At 43.5% G+C, this 10,567-nt stretch overlaps 1 protein-coding gene across 1 annotated transcript; it reads left to right on the forward strand.

Moving 5' to 3' along the window:
• Nucleotides 1-1,092: 1,092 nt before the first annotated feature.
• On the forward strand, nt 1,093-10,177 carry LOC311148834 (complement C1q tumor necrosis factor-related protein 7-like). Its single transcript, XM_084185829.1, has 3 exons — nt 1,093-1,206; nt 1,689-1,928; nt 8,653-10,177. Exons 2-3 carry the CDS (start codon nt 1,697-1,699, stop codon nt 9,279-9,281), a joined length of 861 nt encoding a protein of 286 aa, XP_084041955.1. The 5' UTR covers nt 1,093-1,206; nt 1,689-1,696; the 3' UTR covers nt 9,282-10,177.
• The last annotated feature ends 390 nt before the right edge of the window (nt 10,178-10,567 follow it).

The following is a 10,567-nucleotide window of genomic DNA, read 5'->3' on the forward strand; positions in this document are numbered from 1 at the left end:
TACACAATATCTTATCACAGCAATGGCTGACCTTTTATACCGTCATAAGAAGGTTCCTGTCCATTCTAGTATTCTAATTCCTAATTATATGGTGTTCATCCTGTATCTCTAACATCTGACAACAAACTTTGCAGACATTTTCTTTACTAGAAGCCATGGAAACCCAATGTGTAATGGAAAGTAAACCATATTTAAGACCAAAATACACATTAGAATCCACATATCCCTAAAAAAAAAAACACTATTGTCAGAGACACACAGACGTGGAGCAGATGTACAAACACAGACAGAGACACAGACCTAACATGCTCACACCCAGTTGCCCACACATACACACACACACACACAAACAGCAGACACAAACACACAACAACAAGAGCAGAATTACAGGCATGAACATTCTCAGATCTCAAAAACATCTGTACCTGTTTGAATCTATGGTTCAGGTTTCTGTTACATTACTGATATATTAACTCTATTATAAGTGTTGATGCCGGAGTAAACTCAAAATGCATTTTCCCACAGCTGCTGACAATTACCGCTATATATGTTTTTTGCATATTCTTTACAGTATTATTACCATAGCGAATGGAATATAATTACTGTTATTAAGCATATCTAACAACCCTAGTCAATTATGTTTGCCTTTGGTGTGTAACTAAGTCTAACTTAATTTGTGTGATTTAGGCCTTATGACTTATTACATTTTGCCAAATAGTATCCAGCTACCATATGGTTGCCAGTGGGAAAGAGGCGTCCATGATGTGGTCTCTTATTTCCCTTCCATACAGCCTGGTTTGTGGCCCAGTCCTTACAGAACCAAAGTTCTGTCTCTTTCTCTCTCTTTCTAAATCATCATTGATCACATTGCTGCTTAGCGCAATCATCTACTCTTTTAATAACTTCATTGCTATTGTATGCTGTCAGTGTTTATTGGATCCGGCTGTGTTTAGAAGGTTATTTCCCGATTGGGTTGCTCTGACACAGTTGTTTTGGCTGTTGTCATAACTAAGGTATGCATTGGTAGAAGGGGATTGGCTTGGAAACGAGGCAAAGGCTTCTCTCACTGCACTGCACCCGCTAAAACATGACATATGACTGGGGGGCTGACAACAGAGAAGAGATTGTGTGAAAGAGAGAGAAAGAGTCCAAAACTCAGTGCTGTTCATTAGGACCCACATCTGGCCCTGTGGCTGAAGAGTTGCGGTGCGTAATCTTGATTAATCTTTTAGTGTTTGCCACTCTGTTTAAGGCATATGTTGTTTTACAGGGGAATCTGCTGTGTTTTATAGTGCTATGACTAATGCTTATTATTTTAACAGGTTCCTGTATCTAGTCCCTCCAATTGTATCTCAGTCTGTCTGCTCTGGCTAGCTGGCACTAGGCACTAGAACAAGCTCCTCTCCCGCCAGGACACTGTTTTGTTTTCATTTCTGGTTGTATCTAATAGCTGGAATATAAACTGGGCTGTTTCTCAATTTAGAATTTAGAAGAAAGTTCTTAGATTTGTTAGATTAATATGCATACAAATCATGCACACTACCATTAAAAGAGCATGTCACCTGTTTGTGAATGTGGATGTTTGAGGTTGTGTATTACATACCCCCCACCCCCCCCCCTCTCTCTCTCTCTCTCTCTCTCTATCTCTCTCTCTCTCTCTCTCTCTCTATCTCCCTCCCTCCCTCCAGAGCTGAGGATGTGGCTGTTGGTGGCCGTGGCTTTTCTTTGCCAGTGTGTGATTGGTCAGCTGCTGGAGGCCAAGGTAAGAGGAGCTCCACCTCGTCTGATCTGCAGTGTTCCGGGGTTGCCGGGGAGACCAGGTAAACCTGGCCCAAACGGGCCTCCAGGGACAAACGGGAATATGGGAATCCCAGGAAGAGACGGAAGAGATGGCAGGAAGGGAGAGAAAGGAGAGAAGGGTGAAGCAGGTACAGTGCTGACCTTCTATAACTCCATAAAACATATCCACACAGTTCATATATTGACTCATACTGTATATTTATTTATTTTAAACTTTAGCTCCATGAACATGCAATACAATATGGCAGTATCACTACAACATTAAAATGATTGCATCAAAACACACGTTTACACTACCAAAAATACATTTCAGTCCTTTTTCATTATCGTAACCCAGGCATTTCACAATCTGAATCTGCTCTGCAGATGGTTTTGCTCTCAGGACATACAGCTGCAGTGATTGGTGTAGAAGACAAATGGGACCCTCCAGTGATCTCTGAAATGGTGTTTATCAATCATGGTCAAACTACATTAGCTATATCTTACACAGCCATGTTTCACCAGGGAGACCATGATCCAGACAGATAAAGTTATGTGATGTGTGGTTTAAATCCAAGGTTTCTATGTGTCTGAGCTTCCCAGGCAGTTTGCCTTATTTGGGGTGTGTTTATACTTTCCCCACTGTTTGGACGCCTGGTTCTCCTGCCTTTGGAGTGATCCAGGCTAATACTTTATATGGGTCAACGCTACCATAGAAGCTGAAACAAAGGTAAATCACTGCCTCTGTTAGTGTCGTCCAAGTGCTTCATGGCTTTAAGCCCCCCCCCCCCCCCCCCCCCCCCCCTACACCCCAAAATGAGACATGAGCTCCCCTAAATGCAACAAAAGTCAAACTTGATGGGGTCTCTAATTTAACCATTCTCCTATTTATTTAAAATCAAATTTTGGACTGCTACAGTGGTAAACATAAAAATAAAAGCTTATTCCAAATTGAACGAACACCCCCGCCTCCCTGTCATGGTTTAAACCAGTGACAGTTGGTTCAGGTTCTTTCAATCGCATTCAACTCTCTACTCCCTTCTGTTTCTCTCTCCATCTGTCTTGAGATTTCTAGCAAACTTGCAACATTGTATTGACTAGGTCCAGCCCTCTAGCAAATTGCAACATTATCAACTCCCAGCTAGCACATGACATTCTGAGAACCATATGTTTCTTAGAGCTTGGTGAGAGCATGGTTGTCCTATGGATATTTTGCATACAATCTTTCCACAACTTTCTGGGAATGGTGCAGTATAGTTGCTTAGCTCTGGTACATTCTCATTACATTTAAGGAACTTGACAAAAACTTTATTTTCTTAGCATTTCATTCCTTTAACAGAACATTTCTTAAAAGTTCAAACGGTTACATTTAACGTTCTCCAACTGGTTTGACATTGGGAATGTTCTCAAATATTTCAGAGAACGTTAAGAAACAACGTTGTTCTGTAGGAATTTCAGTACTTCAGCACAACATTTCCTATAGGTTTCCTCATGGTTCTATTTAAAGTAATGTTCTCACATTGTTCCGAGAACGTTAAGAAACAACATTCTTCTGTGGGAATTTCAGTAGTCCAGCATAAGGTTTCCTACAGGTTTCCTCATAGTTGTATGTAAAGTAATGTTCTCAAATTGTTCAGAGAACGTTAAGAAAACTTTCCACAAAAAGCACAAGAAAACTTTAGTATCATTCGGAGAACTTTCTAAGAATGTTATTTAAAAACATATACATTCCATTCTCAGCATCAACAAAACTCTCTCTATCCTCTGTCTTCTTAAGTGTGTTCAGGCCGCGCCCACTAATTGGCCACACCTGATCGTAATGAGTCCTTTTTCCTTTGAAATGGGGTCTGTTTGAATAGACTAAAATGAACAGCTTTGTATGAGTTAAAAAACATGGCATGCTATCTTGGTGGCACAGTGGACTTTGATAGAGACAGAAGATCATAGGTTTGAATCTCACTGACTCTGTGCCACAATAAAAAAAAATGTGTTTGCATGATTAATGCCTAAGCAAATGAAATTCAATGTTTCCTATCTGTGCTTGGAGTTCAAAACAGTTAACCCAAACTAAGTTAGCAGTGTTATTGAAACATGTTCTTAGAATGTTATTTAATTACAAATCAAATAACCTTGAATTTCCGTTTCAGAAGATTAATAAAACCTCCCAGGAAAACCTTTTTTTTTTCCCTTTATTTTATATTATATATATATATATATATATATATATATATATATATATATATATATATATTTTTTTTTTTTTTTTTTTTTTTCAGGGAACCATAGTAAAACGTTCTCAGAACCTCCCTGCAACCTAAAAATGAACGTTCCCAGAACAGGCAAAATGTTCACTTCAGTTCTCAGAATGTTTACAAAACGTTTAATTTTACCAGTCAAGAAACGTATGGCTTCGTACCCAGAACCATTGGGAAACCAAAAGCGTACGTTCCTACAATTTCCAAGGAACCAAATGTGCTAGCTGGGCTAGGTCCAGCTCCCTAGCGAACCTACAACATTGTTTCAACCTGGCCCTCACAGTTTTCCACGCCAATTTCTTTATACAAAAAAGGTCCATTGTCAGCAAGAATCATCAATTAATTCAGGCTACAAGAGTTTAGGCCTAATGACAATCGCCGAATGTCATTACACTTTTTGCTGATAGCCGACTTTGCTGATCGCTACTGTACTTTATTGAGGAAAAGTGTACTTACTATGCCTGTGATATGTGGTTGTCCCACCTAGCTATCTTAAGATTAATACAAATACTGTAAGTCGCTCTGGATAAGAGCATCAGCTAAATTACTAAAATGTAAAATGTAACAGATGTTTCTTTCCCTTCATCAAATGGCAGGTGCACAGGGCACTGTTTGAATGCACAAGTAGCCTACTTTTTGAAATGATTTGAAAATCAGATGAAAACATCATGACTGGTTGTGTTTATGCCATATTAAAAGGTCAAACATGTTTACTGTTAAAATACATGTCTTTACTATTAGGCCCATAAAAAATAAAGCACGTGCACAAACAGGAAGTCCCTTGAAAAAAATAGAGATCCCCGAATGTCACGGTATAATTCGTATTCTGGCTTTAAGACAAATCCTGCATTAGTATCAGATGCAAAACATACTGTATCAATGACCCGTAAATGTCAGGCTCACAGTACCTGCGTTCTGCATGATGTTCTTCTACAGATTTACAGATTAAAAGGAACCTAGGCACGCAAATACCGCACAGACTCTTTCTCACACACACACATCAGAATTGCACTCATTTTTGAAGACATTCAGTACATGCACACACATGCATCCTGTCCATTCTTTCCTAGCTCCAAGAAAATTATTGTGTGATGGTTTGGTTTGATACAATCACAGATCTCACCACACTGTACAACAGTCAGTGCAGCACTGTCAAACAAACTGTAGATTGTGGCTGGACTCCGAGGGTGACATAATAACCAAGGATGGATGTGAGGCACTGAGCTTATTCACTAATCCTTAAAGCATGCATGAGAGCATCTGCTGGTCCTGACGACTGTGTGATCACGTGCACCGTAGCCGATGTGAGTAAGAGCTTTAGACAGCTCAACATTCACAAGGTTGCAGGGCCAGACGGATTACCTGTCACCCCTGCTCCTGCGCCTGCTCCCCCTCCCTGGCGCTCGAGGGCGCCAGGCTGCCCATCATTACGCACACCTGTCACCATCGTTACGCGCATCTACGCTTCATTGGACTCACCTGGACTTCATCACTGTTTAATTACCTCCCCTATATCTGTATGTTCCTCAGTTGTGATCCCTGTGTCAGCATTTATGTTGTTTCGTTTCCATTGTCCAGACGCTGTCGGTGTTTTGTTCCTGTCTGTTTTATCATTAAATGTTCTCCCTGTACTACGTCTGTCTTTACAGAATGCTGACAACCAATATTTGAGGCATCAGTTTTTTTTTTGTGTGTGTTGGTTGGTGACGTCGGGTCCGGGTGCCACGGCCGAGGGAACTGTTGATGCCTCAGCTGGCACATCATGCTTCCATCGCTTTGCTGGCTCAAGAGGTTTCTTGCCTCGGTTGGCTCGGCAGGCTCCCACCCCACGCCTCAGCCAGCTCGTCAGGCTCCCACGCCTCAGCCGGCTCGTCAGGCTCTTCCGCCTCAGCCGGCTCATCAGGCTTACACGCCTCAGCTGGCTCGTCAGGCTTCCACGCCTCAGCCGGCTTGTCAAGCTTCCACGCCTCAGCCGGCTCGTCAGGCTTCCACGCCTCAGCCGGCTCGTCAGGCTTCCATGCCTCAGCTGGCTCGTCAGGCTTCCACGTCTCAGCTTGCTCGTCAGGATCCCACGGCTCGGCCGGGCATCTCAGACTCAACAGGTTCCCGCTCCTCTGCCGGCTCTTGAGGCTCCCATGCATCGGCCGGCCCGGCAGGCTCGACAGGTTCCCGCGCCTCGGCCGGCTCGTCCAGCTCCCATGCCTCGCCAGCCCGTACTGTCACGCCTGCTCCCGCTCGCCCTCTCTGGTGCTCGAGGGCACCAGGCTGCCCATCATTACGCACACTTGTCACCACCAAGTCATTGGACTTCATCGCTGTTTAATTACCTCCCCTATATCTGTATGTTCTTCAGTTGTGATCCCTGTGTCAGCATTTATGTTGTTTCGTTTCCGTTGTCCAGACGCTGTTGGTGTTTGTTCCTGTCTGTTTTATCATTAAATGTTCACTCCCTGTACTTGCTTCTCGTCTCCCAGCGTCTGTCCTGACATTACCAGGACGTGAACTCCAAGCGTGCGCTGACCAACTGGCAAGTGTCTTCACTGACATTTTCAACCTGTCCCTGACTACCATAGTAGGCAGACCACCATAGTTCCTGTGCCCAAGAACACTAAGGTAACCTGCCTAAATGACTACCGACCCATAGCACTCACGTCTGTAGCCATGAAGTGCTTGGAAAGGCTGGTCATGGCTCACATCAACACCATTATCCCAGAAACCCTAGACCCACTCCAATTTGCATACCGCCCCAACAGATCCACAGATGATGCAATCTCTATTGCACTCCACACTGCCCTTTCCCACCTGGACAAAAGGAACACCTATGTGAGAATGCTATTCATTGACTACAGCTCAGCGTTCAACACCATAGTGCCCTCAAAGCTCATCACTAAGCTAAGGACCCTGGGACTAAACACCTCTCTCTGCAACTGGATCTTGGACTTCCTGGCGGGCCGCCCCCAGGTGGTAAGGATAGATAACATCACATCTGCCACGCTGATCCTCAACACGGGGGCCCCTCAGGGGTGCGTGCTCAGTCCGCTCCTGTACTCCCTGCAGGCCGTACTCCAACACCATCATTAAGTTTGCTGACGAAGCAACAATGGTAGGCCTGATCACCAACAACGATGAGACAGCCTATAGGGAGGAGGTCAGAGACCTGGCCGTGTGGTGCCAGGATAACAACCTCTCCCTCAACGTGATCAAGACAAAGGAGATGATTGTGGACTACAGGAAAAAGAAGAGGACCGAGCACGCACCCATTCTCATCGACGGGGCTGTAGTGGAGCAGGTTGAGAGCTTCAAGTTCCTTGGTGTCCACATCACCAATAAACTATCATGGTCCAAACACACCAAGACAGTCGTGAAGAGGGCACGACAAAGCCTATTCCCCCTCAGGAGACTGAAAAGATTTGGCATGGGTCCTCAGATCCTCAACAAAATCTACAGCTGCACCATAGAGAGCATCCTGACTGGTTGCATCACTGCCTGGTATGGCAACTGCTCGGTCTCAGACCGCAAGGCACTACAGAGGGTAGTGCGTACGGCCCAGTACAACACTGGGGCCAAGCTTCCTGCCATCCAGGACCTCTATACCAGGCGGTGTCAGAGGAAGGCCCTAAATATTGTCAAAGACTCCAGCCACCTTAGTCATAGACTATTATGGTGGTGGTCCTCTGTAGCTCAGCTGGTAGAGCACGGCGCTTGTAACGCCAAGGTAGTGGGTTCGATCCCCGGGACCACCCATACACAAAAAAAATTATGCACGCATGACTGTAAGTCGCTTTGGATAAAAGCGTCTGCTAAATGTCATATTATTATTATTTCTGCTACCGCACGGCAAGTGCCTTCTTAACAGCTTCTACCCCCAAGCCATAAGACTCCTGAACAGCTAATCAAATGGCTACCCGGACTATTTGCATTGTCCCCCCCCCCCCCTCTTTTACACTGCTGCTACTCTCTGTTTATTATCTATGCATAGTCACTTTAACTATATCTACATGTACATATTACCTCAATTACCTCAACTAACCTGTGACCCTGCACATTGACTCTGTACCGGTACCCCCTGTATATAGCCTTGCTACTGTTATTTTACTGCTGCTCTTTAATTATTAGTTGTTTTTATTGTTTACTTATCTATTTTTACTTACATTTACATTTTAGTCATTTAGCAGACGCTCTTATCCAGAGCGACTTACAGTTAGTGAGTGCATACATTATTTTATTTTTTTCATACTTGCCCCTCGTGGGAATCGAACCCACAACCCTGGCGTTGCAAACGCCATGCTCTACCAACTGAGCTACATCCCTGAAGTACATCCCTACTTAACACTTACTTTTCTTAAAACTGCATGTTGGTTAAGGTAAGTAAGCATTTCACTGTAAGGTCTACTACACCTGTTGTATTCGGCGCATGTGACAAATACAATTTGATTTGATTTGATTTGATTTGAAATAGTAGGGTTGAACATGCACAGGGAATCATGTTACTCATATTACAAATAGGTCAACAATGCTGGTCTAAAGTGATACCCATAACTGTTACAGTATGTGTCAATGGCAGTACACAGCTGAAGTTACAGGTAGTCTGAACACCAACTGTATCTCTCTGTTTCAGGGGTAAAGGGAAAAGTTGGCTCAACAGGTAAACGTGGCGAGCGAGGTGACCTGGGTCCAGGGGGGAAGAGAGGTCCTGATGGAGAAAGCGGAGACGGGGGCCTACCAGGGCCTCCAGGGCCCCTTGGGAAGAAAGGGGACAAGGGCCAGCGAGGACCACAGGGTACGGCAGGCATCTGCCGTTGTGGCAGCCTGGTGCCAAAAGCAGCCTTCTCTGTGGGAATCACCAGCAGTTACCCTGTTGAGAAGGAACCTATCAAGTTCAACAAGGTCCTCTTCAACGAGGGCGGCCACTACAACCCAGAGACGGGCAAGTTCATCTGCGCCTACCCGGGCATCTATTACTTCTCTTATGACATCACCCTGGCTAACAAACATCTGGCCATCGGGCTGGTGCAGAACGGGCAGTACCGCATCAAGACATTTGACGCCAACACAGGGAACCATGACGTGGCCTCCGGGTCGCTTGTGATGTTCCTGAACCCAGAAGACGAGGTGTGGCTGGAGATCTTCTTCAAGGACCAGAACGGCCTGTTTGCAGAAGCAGGGTGGTCTGACAGCCTGTTCTCTGGATTCCTGCTCTATGCAGACACCAACTACCTGGACTCACTAGCAGAGGACTACGCATAGTGACTTAATAAAGTCACTCAATAACACTACGCAACACTCAATAAAGGACTGAGAGGACTGAGTTTATAGCCTCCCCTTGACATATTTACAGTATCTATATTTCATCATGTATTATTTATATTCTATATAAATATGTGGGTGTGCATGTATGCAAGCGTGTGTGTATGAGCTTATGTATTGTGGCGTAAGAAACAATATTTGTTTGGTGTAATGTTTGTTTACAATGTTTCATGAATAAAATTGATGATATGCAATCAGACAGTAATGAATCTACCCTGTACTCTCTTTTCAAAAGTATTGAATAGTATTAGAGTTTAATACTATTAGAGTTTAATAGTATTAGAGTTTAAGTACTGTAGAGCCAGTGTGGAGATATTATATAAATGCTCAATACCAAGAGTGTAATGTAACACATGTTAGAAGATATGATATAAATGCTCAATACCAAGAGTGTAATGTAACACATTAGGATATATGATATAAATGCTCAATACCAAGAGTGTAATGTAACACATGTTAAAGTTATCATTAGATACTGACTGTAATAAACCAGTTCGTCCCTATCAGCACAATCATTACCCTTCACTATCTCTATAATATCCCACGCAACACTAGAGGTATGGCAGATAGTCTGACTCTGCAGCCAAGTAATCAAGTCATCTAATGCTACTACCCAGAGATTAGCATTGTGGTCTGGTCCATCTGATTGAGAGCAGTATGTGTTGAAATCTTCCCCATGTGTTTTTTGGCATGATTTAAGGAATCTTTGAAGAAATGTGTGTTCCTGTTATCATGTTTACCATCGGAGAAGACTGCTTCTCTCATCACATAAAAATTCTGTGGGTGGGTATGGAGGAGCTGTTACCTCATGAAAATGGAAATAAATATGTACAGACATGAGGTGTGTGTGTGTGTTATTAAACACAGAGAGACTAAAGATTTTTAAAACAAATGTTTTCTTGGTAATTTCTTTGTTGTTCTCTGGGTAGAAAAATCTAGCGAGCTCAGCCAGCCATTGACTAGGCCTTCAGAAGCTGGACAGAAGGCCTCTGCCATTCAACTGTATTAGAGCAGAATTTTGGATTGACAGTGGAATGAACCAATCACATTTTGAATTGCAATGGGTGGGGCCATTTAAAAAAGAAAGTGACGTGTCTAGGCCTTTTAATTTTTTTAAATTTAATTTAACCTTTATAAACTAAGCAAGTCAGTTAAGAACAAATTCTTATTTACAATGACGGCCTAACCCGGACGACGCTGGGCCAATTGTGCGCCGCCCTATGGGA

Source organism: Coregonus lavaretus (assembly GCF_964263955.1).
Source record: "Coregonus lavaretus genome assembly, chromosome: 21".
Classification (NCBI taxonomy): domain Eukaryota; kingdom Metazoa; phylum Chordata; class Actinopteri; order Salmoniformes; family Salmonidae; genus Coregonus; species Coregonus lavaretus.